The 22,999-nt window shown below is 35.2% G+C and overlaps 4 protein-coding genes and 1 pseudogene across 4 annotated transcripts; all 5 read right to left on the minus strand.

Moving 5' to 3' along the window:
• Window positions 1-747: 747 nt before the first annotated feature.
• LOC116121200 (geranylgeranyl pyrophosphate synthase, chloroplastic-like) lies at window positions 748-1,677 on the minus strand. Its single transcript, XM_031407144.1, has one exon. It carries the CDS (start codon window positions 1,675-1,677, stop codon window positions 748-750), a length of 930 nt encoding a protein of 309 aa, XP_031263004.1.
• A 2,328-nt stretch (window positions 1,678-4,005) lies between these two features.
• On the minus strand, window positions 4,006-4,828 carry LOC116121231 (21 kDa seed protein-like). The gene has a single exon (XM_031407177.1). It carries the CDS (start codon window positions 4,814-4,816, stop codon window positions 4,166-4,168), a length of 651 nt encoding a protein of 216 aa, XP_031263037.1. The 5' UTR covers window positions 4,817-4,828; the 3' UTR covers window positions 4,006-4,165.
• A 2,446-nt stretch (window positions 4,829-7,274) lies between these two features.
• Window positions 7,275-7,955, minus strand: LOC116121187 (21 kDa seed protein-like). The gene has a single exon (XM_031407136.1). It carries the CDS (start codon window positions 7,946-7,948, stop codon window positions 7,325-7,327), a length of 624 nt encoding a protein of 207 aa, XP_031262996.1. The 5' UTR covers window positions 7,949-7,955; the 3' UTR covers window positions 7,275-7,324.
• A 1,993-nt stretch (window positions 7,956-9,948) lies between these two features.
• On the minus strand, window positions 9,949-10,895 carry LOC116121201 (annotated as a pseudogene).
• A 1,519-nt stretch (window positions 10,896-12,414) lies between these two features.
• Window positions 12,415-13,964, minus strand: LOC116121232 (kunitz trypsin inhibitor 5-like). The gene has a single exon (XM_031407178.1). It carries the CDS (start codon window positions 13,941-13,943, stop codon window positions 13,308-13,310), a length of 636 nt encoding a protein of 211 aa, XP_031263038.1. The 5' UTR covers window positions 13,944-13,964; the 3' UTR covers window positions 12,415-13,307.
• Between the last annotated feature and the right edge of the window lie 9,035 nt (window positions 13,965-22,999).

The following is a 22,999-nucleotide window of genomic DNA, read 5'->3' on the forward strand; positions in this document are numbered from 1 at the left end:
ATGTTAGCTCACAATGAGGAAAATTTCTAAAGTATTTGAACGATTTCACATGCAATAAGGCTTTTGAAATATTAACGCTACTAATATTACTGAAATAATGCATGCAAAATTGTCATGGTTGTTGAAAACTGAATCACGATTTTTTCATGTCATTAAATAATGGATGATCTTTCTTGTTCTGGTAAGTTATGTCTAGCCCCAGTCTCTTCAATTTCAATCGAATTGGTACTCTGGCAGACTGGCACTGGTAGCCCCTTAATCCTCTTCGAGTTGCAGATTCTATATAATTAACTTAAAGTTTGCAGCCATTTTTTTTTTTTTTTTTTTAAATTTCTTTGATAGTTAATCTATGTAAACATTTTTCTAAAGTTAAGAGTCTAGAGGCAAATAATATAGGAAACTAACTAGATTTAATATTTTTATTTCCTTATTAATTCGAGATTTCTTTCTTTAAATATTTTATTTTGGTTAAGAAAATTAGATTTATTTTTATTTATTTTCTTTAATTATTATCTAAAACTAAAAGATGATATACAATAAACCATGAATTAAATTTATATTTTTATTTCCCTTTCATGGATTGAATATGCTTTTTATATCAGAACCTATAATTCATTCATAATAAATGAAATATGAATTCAAATATAAAAATTCAACATTGAACACAATCTCTATCTCCACATAAATTAAGAAATAATTCCAATGGCTTTACATTAAGTTTCAAGAGTGCATACATAGAGAAATGAGCTAACATTTTCCAGAAACAATGAAGTTAGCCATTTGATACAATGGCGCAGCCCTTACAGAATCAAAATATTCAAGTTCTTTAATGGCTTGTGCCACCAGCTCCCTTGCATACTTCATCGACTCATCGACACCAATCAGCTTTGGATATGTAGCCTTATCGCGTAGCAAATCCCTCCCACCTTCTTGATCTTTATTATTTTTATTACCAGTTGCATCTAAAATGTCATCCATCACTTGATATGCAAGCCCTACACACATTCCATAATTTCTCAACCTCGCAATCTCATCTTCATTCCCCCCTCCCAAAATAGCCCCACAAACAGTTGACGCCTCTCCGAATTTCCCACTTTTATTCCTATGAATAAACTCCAATTCACTCAAATTTACTTCTTTTCCTTCACTATTTAGGTCTGTAATCTGTCCTGCCAGAGCTCCTTCTGAGCCAAATGCTGAGCATATTTCAACAATGGCTCGAAGCTTGCGGTCAGGAGAAATGTTTTCGGTTTTGTTAGCGAAATGCTCAATTGCAAGACAGAAGAGACCGTGGCTGCCAAGTACGGATGCTGCTTCTCCAAAAACTTTGTGGTTTGCTGGCTTGCCTCGTCGAAGATCGTCGTTGTCCATACAAGGGAGATCGTCAAGAATTACAGCTGATGTTGTGATCATCTCCATTGCACAAGCCATTGGCATCGCCAAAGATTGGTTTCCTCCAACCAACTCACATGAAGCAATACATAGAGTTGAAAATACGCGGTTTCCACCCGCTAGAAAAGTGTATCTCATTGCCTCATGAAGTGTTTGAGGATTTTGCAATGGAACTGCCTCATCTAGTGCCTTGTTGATTTGTTTAGCCATCTTGGCCATGTATTCTTCTAGCTCGAACTTGGGTAAAGGGTCTTTATGTGGTTTGGTTATCAGTTTCTCGTCCATGAGTGATTCCAACAAAGTTGAGTTTGTATCATGAGTTGCCTGTGGTTTCATGGAGAGAAATTTAGGGTTCGTTTTCAGAGACGATTAATGAAGTTACTTGTGGGACTTGACGCCATGCTAATGTGGCCTAGACTCTTATATAAATTCTCTAAAGTGCCAATGTAATTTGTCTTTTCTGTATACGCAATTCCACGAGAATTTTATTATTGGATAATACAACATTTATATTCTCCTAGACAGTTATATGTTCATCAAAACTTGATGAACTCTTAGATTACCAGACGTAAACTCAAATGAATATACTTCACAATGCAGATGATTTTGACAAACAAGGAAGACTTGCATACACTCGTGACACTTTATGTTTCTCACTACTTCTTTAGGCCTTTCAATACTAACCACATAACACTCATACAAAGACTAAGACTATTGACACTCAACTTTTGCCGCTTTGCTTGCTTCAAATGCACGGATTCTACTTTTATTAATGAACAAAAAAATTGAATTCATTCGTTTTCGATTAGTTATCTATTGTACCTGATTTATTATTATATATGAGAAATCCTTTCAATTGAAGTCTGCTAGAATTATTAATACATCAAAATAAAGATCCCACGGCAAAAAGTTTCCCCATTGCATATATAAATTAATCTACTAATATCTTAAAATAATTAGTGTTAGAGCTTAATTAAGTTGGTTAATCATGAGATGTCAATACATTACATCCTTCTATTATTGTAAATTTTATGATGACCATACTGAAACAATCTAGAGTATTATGAAGTCAAACAACCAAACACACACAAATATCAAACTAATATAAAGAAAGAAAAATTAGCATGATTTATTCTAATTCATCAAATTAATCTTCTATTACAAAAATCTCTTTTCTTAAGTCCAAACCCAATTAGGAATTAATTATTTAGAAAAATCTTTTAGCGGCTCTTCATGGAATAAGCCTAAACAGCCCACATGTTGGAAAGAAAATATAAAAATCAAGATTACATGTTTTACATGCAAAACCAGATATATATTCTATAATTCTGGGTCGGGAAAGTACGATTGCGAAAAAAAGGTCTGATCCTGTAAGGTTGAGGCCACTGATAATCCGTTGAACCTGTACACAAAGCAAACAAGGGCGAAACTTACGTAAACACCAATGTGATGTCTGTCATAAGGTTATCAGAAGTTTAGTCAATGAGTAGAACTACAGCGTAAGTGTATAGCTCTTAAGAGTAAGAGCTTGGGAGCAAGTATGTGGTATTGAAATTGAATGTCTAGTAAGAGGTAAGACCCCTCCTTATATAGTGGTCATAGGGTCTTTGATTCCTAGTAGTACTTTGAATCCGTAATGGCAGGGTACTAGTATATAAGAAATAACCTAATTTACTTACCATAGTAGGATTGAGAGTCTTGATTCATATAAGATACATGATCTTGAATGAATTAGAATAAAACCCAAATATGAAGTAGGTGTACTAGAGCTTTTAGTGGGACTTTGAGCCCTTAGAAGTTATCATGGACCAATGGCCTGACCCTAGGTGGATTAATGGTGATGCCAAATACGGAGAGAAGCTAGGCTTAGGTCGGGGGCCTGGCCCATGACGTGGACTTTAATGTGGGTCCAATCAGAATTGGCCCACGACCTTGGGCCTATACAGTAGAAGTTACTTGCTTGGGTCTGACAAGGTCCAAGACAATTTTTGGCCCACACAAGGAGAGAGGAAGATGAGCTTTTGGAGTGGTTTTGATAGATGCAAACTCTCCCGGCCACCACCTTAGAAACGTGAAACTTGCCACAAAATTTTGGGGTAGAATGTTCAGGATTGAGTCATTATCTCTTTTCAAGAAGAAAATGCAAACACAACTTTGTATATAAACTTCTATCTTAAAAATAAATCTTGAAAAGAAACTTCATGAAAAAGAAAGAAAAACCCTTTTATCATGTAAGTTTCAGTATAACCTATTTGAATAGAAGTATATTAGGATAACCCTTTTATCATATTTGGTGTAGTGATGAACCCACCGCCTATCTAATATCTACTAATTAACTTAAAGGTCAAAATTTTTTAGGTGGCTGCTGTTTGTTCCAAAATAAATAATTCCACACAATCACTGTCAAAAGTCAACAATTATATTATGACATTTCATTAAGAAATTGAGTTCCATGCATTTCATTATATATAGATTCAAAAGTCACTCTACGTAGGAATTGAAATCCAGGTTTAATTTAGGAGATGTTCCATCAAAGTGAACCAAAACTTCTTTAATTATATTATGAGCAAAACGGGTTCTAAACAGCACATAATTGAACGATTAATTAAGGCTTTTATGTTCATTCCAACATATTTTCATACTCATTAATTAAGAAGCAATACAATAATATTCCCACTCATTATTTATACAAGGTCACTGTATAGGCTGCATAAAATTTAGTGATATCTATGAACACGGTAAATGAAAATTTATATTTATAGAAGCAATACCATTAGTCCGTTGCATTAAAATATCTCTTGACCAACATAACTGCTAAGGGAAAGCGACTGAGAGCCAGGCGTCTGATTCCATCGATTGGATAAAACCCAACACCGCTACACAAAGTCACACAAGAGGCACAAACTGAAGGACAATGAGCTAGCTTGTACACATTTAACCCTACCTTCTCAATCTTAAACCAATTCTCCAATGTCTCCACTCCAGGGTTTCCTGCAACCCCATCATTAGTTATAAACCATTGTCCTGTTCTTTTGTCATAGTCGTTAACCTTCCATACTGTTTCCTGGCTACAAAGGCTTTCGGCCGCCGAAAATTTGATGTTTATATCAGTGGATGCATAGACAACTCCTTCCTCTTCTTTAGCATTTGAAAATTTCATTGGAAGACCCTTTAACAAATCAAAGTGTTCTTGGATAACGTTTATGAGCGGACATGTCATGTTTTTGCCAGCGAATAGATTGAGGCCGCCACCGCCGCCTCCTCCAGGAGTCGGGATTGCTGGCAAAAGGAAATAATCAGCGCTTGTAACGACTTTCTCTCCAGTGGAATCAAGCACCGGCTCGTTATTTTTAGGCAGCCCCTGTATTGATTTCGCAATGAAGGCGAAGACGAGGAAGGAGATTGCTAGTAGGGGAATTTTCATTGTTATTATGAGAGCTTTTTGGTTTGTGTATGGTAATGAATGAAGAGCTTGAACTTTATAGAGTGACAGATATACAAGTGAATTGATATTTAGGAACAATACAAGTATGGTTCATGTTTAAAACGTTTTTGTTTGTTTTCATTTTCTCTTTTTTCTTTTTGTCGAATTTTCAAATTAATGTTCACAAACCAATTCAATTACGTATTTGTGGATGTAGATGTATTTTTCGAATTTTCCTAATAAATTTTCACAAATCAATCCAATTTAGTACATTTTTTGGGGTCTCGCTAAGTTTATTTGGAAATGAAATAAATAAATATATTATTAAATTTATGTTGGAATAAAATTCGTGGGACATGACATGTTAAATTTATAATTAAATGTGATTTCTAAATATTACAAGTATGATGGTCTATGACTATAATATATTTGTGATATTCCTTTCATTATATTTCCTACTATATGAGGTGTTTGGATCATATAATATTTTATTATAAAAGTAGATTATATTAACGGAAAGAAAGACCATCTTAAAGATTACTAGGAATATTTAGAAAATATGTTTAGTTGGTTTGAATAAATTAGTGAAAATATGTTTAGTTGGGAGGATAAATGAGTGGGTATGCTGTATAGATTACTAAATTGTCCTCCTTTTTAAATATTAATATAATAGTATTTTTTATTATTATTTTTTAAATCATTTTTTAACCCACTACATTTGAAATTTGGCTAAAATACCCCAACTATATAAAATTTTAATTTATAGCAAAATCACCCCCACCCACCCCGAGCCACTGCCGGTAGCTAGCTACCATAGCTGGTAGCCGTCAGTAGTTGACAAAATGGCATATGACTGGCCGTATACTGTCAGCCGTGTGCCGACAAAGCCAGAAATAGGCATAAATCACAAATCCATGGTTGAAAAATAGCCACATCTATGACCATTTCACGGCCACATCTTTGGCCATGAAACAATCACAGAAATGCTAAATCTCGTCGGTCATGCACCATTACGGTGACTGACGCCGACGGTGGTGAGTCACGGCCAGCGATGGTCTTGGGTGGTTGGGTATTTTGTTAATTTTTAAACTTTTCATGGCTGCGGTGTTTTAGCTAATTTCTTAAATGTAGGGGGGCTAGGTAATTGTTATTTGGTAGACATTTGAGGCCAATTGTGTCCGAAATGGTTTTTAATTAAGGGTAAAATGGGTAGAAAAATCAGATTACCCCGATAATGTTTTAATAACACCCCCTAATAAGGTAATAAGATTACCTCCCACATTACCAATAGTAAACATTATTTGCAATAAAAGATTATCATAATATTTTATTACTCCCAAGCCAAACACAGGAATCTTACAAAATAAACGAAGATTATCTTCGTTATCTTATTTTCCCCCCATCCAAACGGCCCCTATATGCCATTTTCTTTTTCTTGCCCCATAGGCCCTTAATTTAGCTTGACCAGCAGACCAACCCTTTGGAGTTTTTTAGAGAGCATTTTATAGAAAGTTCGGCAAAGCAGTGGATTGAAATAAAGAAGAGATTGAAGGGCACAAGCAAAGTGTTAATTAAAATAATTTTTATTGGTAAAAGATCAGTCAACATTATTACTAATTGAATTTTCATTCAAGCTGAATTTACATTTTCCAATATCATGTGTTTTGTCAATATATATATATATATAGTTCTACTCAAATGAGGCTGTCAAGGATTTTGTTATCTTGGGACACTTGTACAAGGGATTCTTGAACCTTGTTCACAGAATAGTAATTGACAAAATAAATAACTTATTGCGAAATCTGATCAACTCTATGTGCGTGAATCTCCTCGCTGCCGAAGCCATAATTTCTTCTCAAAATTGTAAAAGACTTGCTTTTGTCTAAATAAAACGAGTCATTTAGGATTCTGTGATATATATATATATACCCTACAAATTTATATTGGCCACAAATCGCAAGATCAATAAAGGTGAAGAAAAATTCAGATTAAGAGACATCTTAATTTTAATGTCCAAATATTAGTTGGTGGTTGTTCGTTCAGAATTAAACAAGAAATAGATGCCATATATACAGCTTTTTTTTTTTTAATTGTTGTTTTTTTCCCAAAAAAAATAAAAAAGTTCACCTAGCTAGTTTGATAATAGACTAATAGTCAATTAATTATTAGAATCAAAGCTATGTCGGATTTTAACCTACCTTAATAGGTTCTGGAGACCTATGTTCTATCAACTAGTACCAAGTTAACTAAGATAAAAGAGATTCTATACTTTTGTACTTCCAGAGTTACAGTATATGTGGAAACTAACTAGTTCAACTGGTTGAATTTCCGGAAATTATATAAGAGGTTTTCGGATCAAATTAATCTTGCTCAGACCCCTGAGCTTTATGGGGATTATATTTATATATGAAAGTTTCATAAATAGGGAAATTTTTTCGAAAATAAAACATAACCTGGTTTGGATCAATAATTTAATAATTTAGATCGCTCAAGCAAAACTAGCTTGTATTACTTCTTTCCCTTGATAAACGTGATTGCTAATGGAGTGTGAATGAGAGCCAGACGTTTCACACCACCGCCTGAATAAATGCCAACATCGCTACACAAACTTACACAAGAGCTGCACACTGAAGGACAATGTCTTATCTTGTATGTATTTACTGAATTCTTCTCCAACTTAAACCAGCTTTCCAATGTTTGAGCTCCAGGGTTTCTTTCAACTCCATTACCAGTTATAAACCACTGTCCTGTTGAAATCTCGAAGTCACCAACTCTCCACACTGTTGGCTGGCTACATATACTTTCCGCAGTCGAAAATTTGATGTTTAGATCAAGGGATTTGTAAACAACACCTTCTTGATCATCAGCATGCGAAAATGTTAATGCAACACCCTTTTGAAATTCCAACTGTTCTTGGATAATATTCAGTGGGCAGGTTTTGCTTGTACCATTGAAAATATTGAGACCACTACAAATCTTTGCAGGATCCTGGAATGTCGACAGAATGTAGTATTCGGTGCCTGTGAGGAGTTTTTCACCACTGAAATCGAGAACCGGAATAGTAGCAGCTGATAATTGTTTTGTGATAAAGGCAAAGAAAAGGAAGGAGAATTCTAGTCGTGGACTCTTCATTGCTATTTTGAAAGGTGGTTATGTGTAGAAATTAATGCAAGAACTGCTTGAATTTTATAGGGCTACAGGATAGGTTATTGATATTTTGTTGCACGAATAGACATAGTTCATGTTGTAAACACTATTTTTGTTTTCATTTTTGGTCAATTTGTGTTCAAAGTCAAACTTGCCAATTCATTAGATATGTGACTTGTTCCCCAGTGGGGATTTGCGAAAGAAGTGTTACCAAAATAAATAAGTGTTATGAATTATTGAAAGGATAAACCAACAAATAAAATATAAATAAAAGATAAAATACATGATTTAGTCTAATTCATTCAAATTAAAGAAATACGTTTAACATTTAAATAGAGAATTTTTATTGAGTATTAGAATTCTGTAGTAATTACAACGACAATTCACTTTTACTCTCTATACTTTTCACATTAGACTTCTCACTATTACAAAATATTTATGATAGAATGAGTCATCGTAGAGAGACAATCCGTCAAGGTTAAGAGCAGTATATACCATATCTAACATAAATTACGATTATCTCAGTCAGGTGGATCTCTTTGTTACCAAAAGCAGAAATTCTTGGTGCAAAAGGGACTTGTTTATCAATGAATCCTTAACGATGTTGAGATGAAATAGATGAATCTCACGACCCTACAAATTTACACTGGCTATAGTCATACAATAAACTAAAGGTCAGGTAAAGTTCAGTTCATAATAGAATCTTAAATTTAAAGTCAAAGTATTAGTTGGTCGCTGTTCGTTCCAAATTGAACGAAAAATGGATTTAATATGCATAATTATTTTGATTTTTGCATTTTTAAGACTTTCATTTATCTTGATAATAGTCTATGTATTCAAGATCACACTATATATGTGGGATTTGAATCTATAGCATTAGGTTTTGAACATCTATATTTTACAAAACTAACCAGTACAACTGTAAAAATGATTCTTAATTTTTTATCTACAGTACATCTTGCATCAGCAGGATGCATAATAACGTCATTCATGCTTGAGTTTCAGGTGAATTCCGGACACCTCCTAAAGTTACCATTTGTCCTAAAAAGTAAAGCTAGTACAGACGATTCTACTTTACTATTTAAGTGTTAGATAATGTTATGGTTACAAGTTGTACAATCAGATAAAAATTATATAAAATTTATGTAAAATGACTATTTTATCTTATATTTTTTAACTGGTTCTAATTGTATATCTAATTGTATGACTCAATTATAAGTATAATATTATTCATATGTGTTTAACATGAAAACTTAAGTTAATAGGTTGAGACTCAATATTAATATTTAAGTCTCTCTCTATAATATCGCCAAGAGAAGTAATGGTTAGAGATAAGAGAACTGCAAAAGTCTGCACATCGATCTTAATTTTTTTTTTTTTAAGATAATTGAGGTTTCCATGCCTATATTAGAGCTTGCCTAATTCTTAAGGTCATGGAACACTATACAAGCGTAATAGATCAAGATAATTATACAAATATGGTAGATACCTCTCTTGTGACTCGAATACAAGACCTCTTAAGTATAATTAATCCTAGTGGCTAAAGGGTTTGCCATCTAGCCATTAGGGGAGAGGTACATCCATCTTAATTTCCTACATAGAAATCAAGGTTTTCTTGTTATTTTTTCTTCTTAGCTTTTATTGATTTATATACTTTTCATGATCCCTTCATTTATTGATGAGGATTAATTACTATGTACTTCATTTATTGATGAGGATTAATTACTATGTATATTTAGATTGTATTTATACAAAATTAAGGCTGAAGCAGCATAAGCTGGAATGGGATACTAACTAGTTTAAATGGTTTGATCTCCTCAAATTGTACCAGAGGTTTTGGAATTAGATTGAGGGGTTTAATTTATATATGGAAGTTTCATCAAAAGAAAACAATTTTTTTTTTAAAAAATAAAGCATAATCTTGATTTCAATAACTGTATCAACTCAGTGAATTACATGTACATAAATAGATTGGTCGAGCAAAATTATGTATTATTACTGCTTTCCTTGACAAAAATAACCGATAATGGAGTATGACTGAGAGCCAGACGTCTCACTCCACCACCTGAATAAATGCCAACATCACTATACAAACTAACGCAAGAGTTGCACACTGAAGGACAATGAGATATCTTGTATGCATGTGCTGATGCCTTTTCAATCTTAAACCAGCTTTGCATTGTTTGAGCTCCAGGGTTTCCTTCAATACCACCACCAGTTATAAACCACTGTCCGGTTGAATCATCAAAATTACCAATCCTCCACACTGTCGACTGGCCACAAATACTTTCCGTGGTCTAAAATTTGATGTTTAGACGAAGGGATTCATAAAAAACACCACCTTGATCATGAGCATGCGAAAACGTTAATGCGGTACCCTTTAGGAATTCCAACTGTTCTTGGATAACATTCAGTGGACAGGTCTTGCTTTCACCATTGAAGAGACTAAGGCCACAAGTCCTTGCAGACTCCTGGGATGTTGTCAAGATATAATATTCAGTGCCGGTGAGGACGTTTTCGCCGGTGAAATCAAGAACCGGCGTATTAGTTGCTGATAACTGTTCTGTGATGAAGGCAAAGAAAATGAAGGAGAGTACTAGTAGTGGAGTACACTTCATTGCTATTTTGAAAGGTGGGCTTATGTGTAGAAATTGATGTCAGAATAGCTTGAATTTTAATTTATAGAGCTAGCTACAGGATAGGTCACTGATATTTTGTTGCACGAATAGACATAGTTCATGTTGAAAACACTAATTTTGTTTTCATACTTGGGTTCAAATTCAAACTTGCTAATTTATTACGTACGTGGATCAAATTTGATGTGTGAATTTAAAACATGGATCATGATTTTCTTTTGATGTGTGATTTTACCGGAGCGATGTTCAAGATTGTGACTATTGATTATTAAAGAAAACAAAAATTCTCAATACGTCTACTCATTAAATGTTGGGAGAAACAACAATAACGGCCGGCAGCACAACGGGATGAATTTCTCCCTTCTCTAACGTAATCCTAATAGGAAGCAACAACGTAATACAATGTATCAACTGAAATATCACAACACCAGTCACATACACAAACACAAGTCAATTTTAACGTGGAAAAACTCTTTTGTGCGAGGAGTAAAAAACAACGGGACCAGAATCCCCTAAAAAACTCCAATATTAAATGAATAATGGGNGTATATTTAGATTGTATTTATACAAAATTAAGGCTGAAGCAGCATAAGCTGGAATGGGATACTAACTAGTTTAAATGGTTTGATCTCCTCAAATTGTACCAGAGGTTTGGGAATTAGATTGAGGGGTTTAATTTATATATGGAAGTTTCATCAAAAGAAAACAATTTTTTTTTTTAAAAAATAAAGCATAATCTTGATTTCAATAACTGTATCAACTCAGTGAATTACATGTACATAAATAGATTGGTCGAGCAAAATTATGTATTATTACTGCTTTCCTTGACAAAAATAACCGATAATGGAGTATGACTGAGAGCCAGACGTCTCACTCCACCACCTGAATAAATGCCAACATCACTATACAAACTAACGCAAGAGTTGTACACTGAAGGACAATGAGATATCTTGTATGCATGTGCTGATGCCTTTTCAATCTTAAACCAGCTTTGCATTGTTTGAGCTCCAGGGTTTCCTTCAATACCACCACCAGTTATAAACCACTGTCCGGTTGAATCATCAAAATTACCAATCCTCCACACTGTCGACTGGCCACAAATACTTTCCGTGGTCTAAAATTTGATGTTTAGACGAAGGGATTCATAAAAAACACCACCTTGATCATGAGCATGCGAAAACGTTAATGCGGTACCCTTTAGGAATTCCAACTGTTCTTGGATAACATTCAGTGGACAGGTCTTGCTTTCACCATTGAAGAGACTAAGGCCACAAGTCCTTGCAGACTCCTGGGATGTTGTCAAGATATAATATTCAGTGCCGGTGAGGACGTTTTCGCCGGTGAAATCAAGAACCGGCGTATTAGTTGCTGATAACTGTTCTGTGATGAAGGCAAAGAAAATGAAGGAGAGTACTAGTAGTGGAGTACACTTCATTGCTATTTTGAAAGGTGGGTTTATGTGTAGAAATTGATGTCAGAATAGCTTGAATTTTAATTTATAGAGCTAGCTACAGGATAGGTCACTGATATTTTGTTGCACGAATAGACATAGTTCATGTTGAAAACACTAATTTTGTTTTCATACTTGGGTTCAAATTCAAACTTGCTAATTTATTACGTACGTGGATCAAATTTGATGTGTGAATTTAAAACATGGATCATGATTTTCTTTTGATGTGTGATTTTACCGGACCGATGTTCAAGATTGTGACTATTGATTATTAAAGAAAACCAAAATTCTCAATACGTCTACTCATTAAATGTTGGGAGAAACAACAATAACGGCCGGCAGCACAACGGGATGAATTTCTCCCTTCTCTAACGTAATCCTAATAGGAAGCAATAACGTAATACAATGTATCAACTGAAATATCACAACACCAGTCACATACACAAACACAAGTCAATTTTAACGTGGAAAAACTCTTTTGTGCGAGGAGTAAAAAACAACGGGACCAGAATCCCCTAAAAAACTCCAATATTAAATGAATAATGGGTATACAGTGTTCTTCTCTAGCTAAAACTAGACACATACAACAACACTATCATCAAGAACCACAATCTTAGTATCACAATGGAATTTCACAAGAAATAATTAAGGATAAATCTCACCAAATGTAGGACAGAAAACCTGACACAGGGAGCTCCAAATGAAAATCCGGCCGTTCAGATTGAAGAACTACGAGTCACGAGCATACTGACAAAATTTCGGCTCAATCAGATTCTCCAATCCACCAAAACCCAGCTTTTCTGCCTCTCTTACTCTCTATTTTCGGTTGCCCACAGTTTCTCTCTATTTTCTGCCTCTCTTACTCTCTATTTGTTCTAATTAGATAATTAATAAAATTTTATATAAAATTATTTGACTTTTTCTTGTTTCAAAATCAGGCTATGTACAATTTGAACCAAATTATGTATAGGAGACCTATGATCTACCAAGTTGAGCAAATACTATATATGATATGAGAAAGTCTTCAATACAATATGTTGCAATACAATAAATCAATAAGAAGATGTCACATCAATGTGAGTGGAATACACTTACTCTTCCATTGGTTTGTTGTATTTCATCATATTGTATAAAAAAAAAAATTTCATATTAAGAATGAAAAGGAGTTTCTTAAATAAATCTACCGAGAATACATGTTACATGCTACTAGTTACGTGAATTGAATATTAATAAAATTAGATTGATCAACCAAATTAAACTAGTTTGTAGCATTACTTCCCTTGACAAACACAATTGAAAATGGAGTGCGACTTAGAGCCAGACGTCTTATGCCATCACCTAAATAAATCCCAACAGCGCTACACAAACTTATACAGGAGCTACAAACTGCAGGACAATGAGAAATCTTGTATGCATTGACATTCCCCCGCTGAAATTTAAACCAGCTTTCCAATGTTTGAGCTCCAGGATTTCCTTCAATCCCATCACCAGTTATAAACCACTGCCCCGTTAAATTGTCATAGTCACCGACTCTCCACACTGTTGGCTGGAAACAAGTACTATCCGCCGCAGAAAATTTGATGTTTAGATCAGTGGATTCATAAACAACACTTCCTCGACGATCATTAGGATATGAAAATATTAAAGGGAGACCCTTTAAAATTTCCCACTGTTCTTGAATTACATCCAGTGGGCAGGTGTTGCTTAAGCCATTGTATAGATTTAGGCCTCCATGTATCACTGGTCCCTCAAATATTCCTAGCATATAGTATTCAGTGCCTGTAACGACCATCTCGCCGGTGAGATCGAGCACTGGTGTATTCGCCGCCCTTAATGTTTTCGTGATGAAGGTAAAGAGAATGATAGAGAGTACTGTTAGTGGTGAATTCTTCATTGTAATTTAGAAAGTTGATCGAGCACTTGAATTCTTATAGAGCTAGGGATTAGGTACTTGATATTAAATTCTACACGCATGCTCAGTTCATGTTGAAAACATTTTTTTTTTATTTTTTTTGGCTAATTCATGTTTAAACATACAATCAATTAGTGATATTCTGCATTTTACACAAACATTCATATCATATTTATCATGTTTGGCATCAGGGTCCTTGTTTATCATGATAAATTTACAATAATTTATCATCCAAGAATAGAAATAAAGGGAAAATATTTTTTTTTTACAGAAAAATGTAAAGTAGAAACTTCGACCATATTAATTTTGGTAGGAACTAGCAACAAACTGAAGAGCACGCGAGTTCAAGTAGTCAAATTGAAATCATTTTGGGTTAGCTGGAAACATTATTACTAACTGAATTTTCATTCGCGTTGAATATATATATATATATATAGCAGGACACAATCCTCCAAATTATTTTCTTCTTAGTTTATGAAGAAATCGAGGTGTTCAAAACTGGTTCGGTTCAAAATTGGTTCTTAAACTGAACCAGTTTTTAGGTTCAAGAATTTTTATGAACCGAAACCCAACCGGCTTAGGAGAAAATTGGTTTTTTAGTTAACCAAAAAACCGGTTAACCAGTTTTGAACTGGTTTTCCCCTTCAGGCTTAAACTAATTTTTTTTTTAGTTTTTTCTGATTTAAATTGTAAACATTAACAATACATATCCAAATAAAAATTAAATATTCATACATATGTAAAAGGGATTTAGGTTTAGGGAATTTTTTTTTTAATTTAATCTACATATTATAATATTGTAACCGGTTAGTAAAACCGGTTTGCATTTTCTCTCAAACTGATAACCGAACAAAAAAATAATTTTTTAATTTCTATGAATCAAAACCAAACCAATTTTTTGATTAATTGAAAATTTTGTTTGATTCGATTTTTATATTTTTCTGAACACCTCTAAGGAACTGGTGTCTTTGTTAGGCTTCTGGCCTGCAGTCTAGTTTTCTTTTGTATAGCTTGGTTTTGTTTAGTTTCCTGGGCCTTCTTTTTGATTGGGCTTAGCTTGTAAAAGATTTTGTTTTCCTTTAATTTCTGGCCTTTGTTTGCTTTGTTTGTTCCTTGGGCCTGTTCAAGTTTCTTTGAGGGAAGGACTCCTCCTTCCTAGACTGTAATTTTCTTTATTCTTTTTTATACAATTATCGGATTTATCCAACAAAACATTAGGGAGAAATAAAAGAGCTAGTTAGGTTACTGCTTGAAGCAAAACCCATAAAGTAAAAAAGAAAAAGGAACCGCTAATTGGATTTAAGTCGACTGATCCCATCAGGACCGATAATTTTTGAATATGAATAAATCTAAAGCTCTTTTGCATTGAATTTTGCCCATCAAACAGCCTGGAAGGTGGAAGGAACAAGAATGGATGATGTTCTCCAAATGCTATTTCCATTTTTGAATCTGTTTTACCCACATACTTAAACCCACTATTATGAGATTGATTTTTCTTGGGTATATCTTGCATGTTATCTGTGACTTTCATAATTGGTACTTTGTCCTTTGCAATTGAGTTGATGTTAATGGGAATTCACATGGGCTAGCTGAAAAATTAAAATGTGGTATGATTTATAACACATTTTAATTCTCTTCTAAGATGTTGAGAGACAGGAAACAGATGTTGGCATTACACCAATTCTTCGTATTGATGCGAAAAACTGGAAAAATAACTATTTTCAATCCATTAAAAAAGGAAGCATGCTTGAAAAAAGCAGAAATTGAAGATGATTGAACAGTAGTGCATGTATGGGCCATCTATGTCCATCTCTACTCCACCGAAGGAAAGAAGAAATTACACTTCCAATCCTTACAATATGAAAAACGGTATAAAAGGAGTCAAAAAGGCTTGCAACCAAGCTCGGGGTTAGAAGTGTTAGAAATCTAGCCTCCTCACTTGTTGGAGTTGTCAACTACTTTAGCATTAATGGGTAACCGAGACGCACTCGGGGGTCCCGCTGCCCGGTCAGCGGGCGGGTACCCCGCTCCTCAGTGAGCAGGCGGAGATCGCGGGGGCAGTGCCCCCAAGCTCGTAGGCGGTTTTGGGCTTTTCCATGTATAACCGCTGTAGGATTTCTTTTAAGTTATTAATTCCTTTTTGGGTTGGGCTTAGGAATAGGAATCCTTGTAAAACTAGGTTTAATCTCTTAAACCTAGTATATAAACATACTTTTCTCTTGTTATGAGTGCGAGAGCAATTCATTGATTGTAAACGAGAGAGATGAGGCATATTGCAATAATATTGACTCAGCTGGACGTAGCCTACATTGGGTGAACCAAGGTAAATCGCGCGTATTATTTTTTCTTTGTTTATTGTTTGATTTGTTTTACTATTATATTTTGTTCCTGTTGTTGTCTCTATTTCGTTCATCACTTCTATAAGATACTTCCTATATCTCAAATTCTTAGTTAAGTAATGAAGAAATCTAGAGTTCTTCATTCAAGCATTTGGCTACAAGTCTAACCTCACTTACATGATGCCAACTTCTCAAAATACCATCCCTGGTGGGCCTCTAGTCTTCACATTAATTACCTTCGGGTTCTTCAAAGAACCGGAGAAACCTGTAACAACTTCTTTCTACTACCATATTCATAATATATATTAATAAAAAGACAGCATGTTTATCAAACAGTTGGGCCCAAATTTTTTTTTTCTTACTTAATAATTACATTCTTTACAAAGACAACATCATTTGTACAAAAGACTCTAAAAACGAAAACAGTGGACAGTGCAGCCAAGTCTCCCCGCTTGCCGATGTCCATCCGACCAGGTCCTCACCTATGTCTTGTACAACAAAGAAAACAACAGAGTGAGCACAAAGATGCCCAGTAAGTAAAATCTCCTACTCTATACCCCGTGCATTACTCATCAATTCTTTTCGTACTCTTGTCATTTTTTTTCTAATTCAAAATCTCATTTTTTTCTTTTCTTTTCTTTCTATTCTTTTCTTTTTCTCATTCTCATTCGCTTTTATAGCAGAGACCGCTCTCTCTTCATAGCGGTTTACATGCATTCCGCTCTCTCAGTGGAGACGCCTCTTTCTATAGCGGTTACATGCATTCCGCTCCTCATGGTGGAGACCGCTCTTTTCATGCGGTTTACATGAGGGTAACTCTACACTCACGAGTTCCCCATCGCACAGCCTATTTTCTTTTCTTTCTGTACACTTAATAATCATTTATCCTCTAGTGCTAGTTCTTTCTTTCTCTTTACTCTAAGAATTGTATTTTCTTTAATATCATTTTATCCTCAGTGCTAGTTCTTCTTTCTCTTTACTCTAAGAGAATTAGTTATTTCTTTATCTCTATCATAGAGTTTCTTTTCATTCTCATATTTCTTTTCATGTGATTACTCAATTAAACATAGCATATGGATGGCTCATGCCTAAAATCTTTCTATATGCATTCATGACATGCAAATATGCTATGTTGCATAAAGTAAGGTTCTCTACTTCTACTCATGCTTTTTAGACATTTCATCAAACAATATGTGTGCATACATAAACTCTATTCTATTTTGTAATGATATTTCTCTCTTAATCATCAAAATAGGAGTTCAACTCCTTTAAAACATCATACATCCTGTAAGGAAACACACCTTCAATATCCTCTCAATTCTTCTAATTCTATCCACACTTCTACCAAACTTTAACAACACAATCCACCCTTCTCATGGTGGAAATTCTTTCATATAACAACATTGAATCATCAACTCATTTCAAACATAGAAATTCTAGCATTAAGCACATATATAAATCTCTACACATCATTCAATCAAGTAAAATAACAATAGGTGAATTTACTTACCTTAAGCTCAAGGAGAACCCACTTAAGCTTTCTACTCTTGAAGGCTTGATTCTTCCTCTTAAACCTTCAATATAAACTCAATAAGGATCCTACTCTTTCAAAAATAAAACTTACATCTAGAGTAAGGATTCTCACCTTTTAGTACTTAGGATCAACTTGTAACAATTTCTAGTCAAAAGCTCTTCAAAGATCCTTGGAAACTTGAATGAAAATTTGAGAGAAATAAAGGATGAAAGAGGCGGTGGTCAAGAGGCAAATGAAAGGGTTTCTAAAGCTAAACCCTTAATATCTCATATTTTCTACACTCTTTCCCAATATACCCTTGCTCCTTCTTTGAAATTCCACCTATGACCTTTCATTCTTTGCAAAAACAACCCCATTCAACCTATTCTCCATGCAATTTCCTTGCATTTCACTCCCCACTTTTCCTTCTAAAAATGGGTAGAATGGTCATTGAGTCTCAAAAGGAAGAATTCCCTAAAATTCAAGGAAAACAATTCAACCGAGTCTTTGCCGCGGCGAAGCTATTTCTTCGCCCCGGCGAAAACTCATAGCAGCTACACGGGATGTAGCACTTTATCGCCGCGGCGAAGTTTTCTTCTTCGCCCCGGCGAAGACTGTAACATCCAGATTTCGCCAAGTCTTATAAATTTTCAGGGCATTCACTCAACCAAACCAAAACACCTTTTCAACTAAGGGTAAACCAAGCAATATTAACAACATACAGACTCAAATGAGGATAAATTAACAAGCATTCAAGCCATTCATCAAATCTTAACTACGTACCTCAAGTGGGGTGTTACAATACCAGCTAGGCGATATGGATCAACGAAGCTCTGTTGGATGTGTGATTTAATTCCCAATGGATGAATCAGGAGTCATTGTCACCACAAAGGAGAAGCGGCCTCACAGATTGTTCTTGTCGAGCTCACACTTCACTAGTTCCACCCCACAATTGCACACCATGGGAGCTCATGGTCCTATAACAATTGTTAACTATTGAAATAGATTTTGGGATTATATTCTTTCATTAGGATCAACTATAGAGAAAGATGAACGCTTCCCACATGGATCACTAGCTGTAAGAGTGATATTGACAGATTACGAAACAAAGAGTGTAATACAATCCCACTTTGTAATTAGCCTTTCAATCAGCAACTTATGTGTATAGGCAAAGCCTGTACAGGAATAAATGAAAATTGAATAATATAAATGTTGTTTATTGTGTTTGAATTTTCATGAGTGTTAGGAATTAATCTAGTAGATTAGGGCAAGAAAATTCGACAAAAAGGAATAAGTAATTGTTGGAGTCTTACACAGACTAGACATACTCAAGCCTATTGATTTATAAGAGAGGGTAATTCTTACATTTAACAAAGTTTTATTGGGTGAGGAGTCAAACACACCTCAAATTCTATCATGGTACCAGCGCTAGGTTTAGTTGAGCAGAGTGCTTCATCAACATGAATGACCAAACATATGGGCTTGACCTCACAATCGGTGTTAGAGTCCTACACCGACTAGACACGCTTAAGCCTACTGGTTATTGGGTGACTTAGAGCCAGCAATTACCTCTATCAACAGGCATAACCCAATATATGGGCTTGACTGTAAGGGTTGGTGTTGGAGTCTCACACCGACCCAACATATAGGGTTGGTGTTGGAGTCTCACACCGACCCAACATATAGGCTTGACCGTGAGAGTTGATGTTGGAGTTCCACACTGAATTGCTTTGAAGAAGAAGCAAGAAGAACAAAGATGAGCTGAAAACTCTGTATTTCCTTAACTAAAAATCGTTACAAGAAGGAAGCTGTTTATACTTGGTTAATGAGTATCAAAACGCAAAGTTTTAACTTCCTGGTTTTGGTATTTACAAAATACACCCCATATGATATTCTAAAAGATTACAAATATACCCCATTATACTAATGTGCTCCCTTAAACTAAACTATGTAACTGTGTAACAACCTGCTATAAACTTTCAGAGACTGAACTATATTCCCCATTATACTAATATGCTCCCTTAATATGAACTGTGGAACACTCTACCAACACCAGCACCAACTTTTGAAAATTAAACAACACAGCACCAGCACTAACATCACCAATTTTCTGAAAATTTTCAAAATCAGTAAACAATACAGAACCAGCATCAATATCACCAGTCTTCTGATCTGAATTTTTTCAGAACCAGTAAACAATACATCACTAGAACCAACATTCCAATCGCAAACACCAATCTTCTAAATTTTTTTGTAATTGTAACAACAGAACATAGCACCAGCACACCAGCACCAACTTTCAGAATTAGTAAACAAACACAGGTAAACCCAGAGACAACACACAACACAACATAACACTACCACACCAGCACCAACTTTCAGAATTAGTAAACAAACATAGGTAAACCCAGAGACAACACACAACACAACACAACACTACCACACCAGCACCAACTTTCAGAATCAGTAAACAAACATAGCGCCAGAAACAACACACAACACAACACCAAAATACTAACACCAACTTTCAGAATCAGTAAACAATACAACACTGGAAACAACACACAACACAGCACCAACATACCAGCACTAACTACAACACTTACTCAAAACTAGTAAGAATTAGTAAACAATACAACATCACTACCAACATTCCAACTACAAACAGTAACTCCAACACTTTCTTAGAATCAATACTGCTGTCTTCTTCATACTCAGTACTAGAAGTTACATTCAGCTTCTTCCTTAGAGATTGAAATTTGTTTCCTAGCAAGGCCTTAGTTGCNAATTAGTAAACAAACACAGGTAAACCCAGAGACAACACACAACACAACATAACACTACCACACCAGCACCAACTTTCAGAATTAGTAAACAAACATAGGTAAACCCAGAGACAACACACAACACAACACAACACTACCACACCAGCACCAACTTTCAGAATCAGTAAACAAACATAGCGCCAGAAACAACACACAACACAACACCAAAATACTAACACCAACTTTCAGAATCAGTAAACAATACAACACTGGAAACAACACACAACACAGCACCAACATACCAGCACTAACTACAACACTTACTCAAAACTAGTAAGAATTAGTAAACAATACAACATCACTACCAACATTCCAACTACAAACAGTAACTCCAACACTTTCTTAGAATCAATACTGCTGTCTTCTTCATACTCAGTACTAGAAGTTACATTCAGCTTCTTCCTTAGAGATTGAAATTTGTTTCCTAGCAAGGCCTTAGTTGCAACATTCGCAATTTGGTACTTTGTATCAACAAATTAAACTACTAGTTGCTTGTCAGTAACAGATTCTCGCACATAATGTACATCTATTTCAATGTGTTTTGTTCTAGCATGAAACACTGGGTTAGATGAGAGTGCTCTAGGACTCATATTGTCACACCACAAAACAGGGGTTGGGTTGATGTTTATCCAAGTTCTTGAAATAAATGTTGAATCCAGACAAGTTCAGTGGCTGCTTGACAGAGGGCTCTATATTTAGCTTCTGTCAAAGATAAGGAGACCACTCTTTGTTTCCTTGAGCTCTATTGCACTAAGCTACCTCCAAGGAAAATACTATAACCACTTGTGGATCGTCTATCACTCACATCACTTGCCCAATCAGCATCCGCATAGCCTTCTAGAATAAAATCTGTCCTCTTTGTAAACAGAAGTTCATACTGTAAGGTCCCTTTAATGTATCACAGTACTCTTTTACAAGCAGTCCAGTGGGCAGTGGTAGGAGCATGAAAAAATTGACTTAGCTGGTTGACAGAGAAGGCTAAATCAGGCCTAGAATGGGTAAGATACTGTAGACATCCTACAATGCTTTTGTAGAGAGAAGGTTCTTCGAAGAAGGCACTATCTTCTTTACCGAGTTTTACTCCCGTAGCCATAGGGGTACTACAAGGTTTACACTCACTCATGCCAGCTTTAGTTAGCAAATCCCGATCATACTTGCATTGAGTGAGAAGTAATGTAGAATCATTCCTTTGAACTTCAAAACCAAGGAAATATTGTAAAAGCTCAAGATGTCTCAGAGCAAACAGCCGATTTAAATCTTCAATTATTTTTGCTATTAGTGTGGAGTCAATCTTTACGATTAGGATGTCATCCACATATACCGAGAGATATATAACTTGATTCCCTTGTTTGAAGAAAAAGAGACTAGTGTCTGAGGTTGAGTTACTGAAACCCCAACCAATAAGAGCTATTTTTAACTTATCAAACCAAGCTCTAGGGGCTTGTTTTAGACCATACAAGGCTTTGTTGAGCTTACACACATGGTGAGGACAAGTAACATCAGAAAACCCCTCAAGTTGTTGCATAAAAATAGTTTCTGTGAGATCACCATTTAGAAATGCATTGTTAATGTCAATTTGTTGTATTTCCCATTGACGGTACACAGCCAAAGATAGCATAATTCTAATGGTTGTAGGCTTAATAACATGAGAGAAACTGTCGAGGTAATCTAAGCCAGGGGTTTGTTGAAAACCCTTGGCTCCTAGCCTTGCTTTGTACTTTTGTAAAGTTCCATCTGGCTTTAGTTTGGTTTTGAATACCCACTTGCAGCCTACTATGTGCATGTCTAGAGAATAAGGAACCAAATCTCAAGTTTTATTTCTCAAGAGAGCTTGGAACTCATCAGCCATGGCAGCTTTCCATTCTGGAAATTTTAGTGCTTTAGAGGAAGTTTTTGGTTCAGCTAGAATGTGGCATGTTGAGAGTAGTGCTTGTCCTGCTGTGTGCTTAGACCGGGTGATCATAGGATGACAGTTTCCACTTGTAGATGAATGTTGTGGTCTGGTGAAAGGTAAGACAACCTCCAGTTGTATATCTTGGGAAGAGTTACCATGTGGAATTCAAACAGAACTAGATTCCGATCCTGGAAGTGTGACAGACTCATAGGCAATCTTTGTAGTTGAATAGTCAAACTAAAACCAGATTGCGAAGACACTCAGGAATGGTAAGAACATTATTTGTAGGCATAAGACTGGACCAGACTATGTTTGTTGAAAGGCAAGCAACTTCTAACTGTATACCTTGAGAAGAGTTACCAGTTGAGCATAAACTGGACTAGATTCTGCTCTTAGGGCTATTACATACTCATGTGTAGATATTGTGGCTAATTTTGCTGAATTGCACTTATTATTAGTAGGTGACA

This window comes from Pistacia vera, unplaced genomic scaffold, assembly GCF_008641045.1.
Source record: "Pistacia vera cultivar Batoury unplaced genomic scaffold, PisVer_v2 Contig970, whole genome shotgun sequence".
NCBI classification, from domain to species: Eukaryota; Viridiplantae; Streptophyta; class Magnoliopsida; order Sapindales; family Anacardiaceae; genus Pistacia; species Pistacia vera.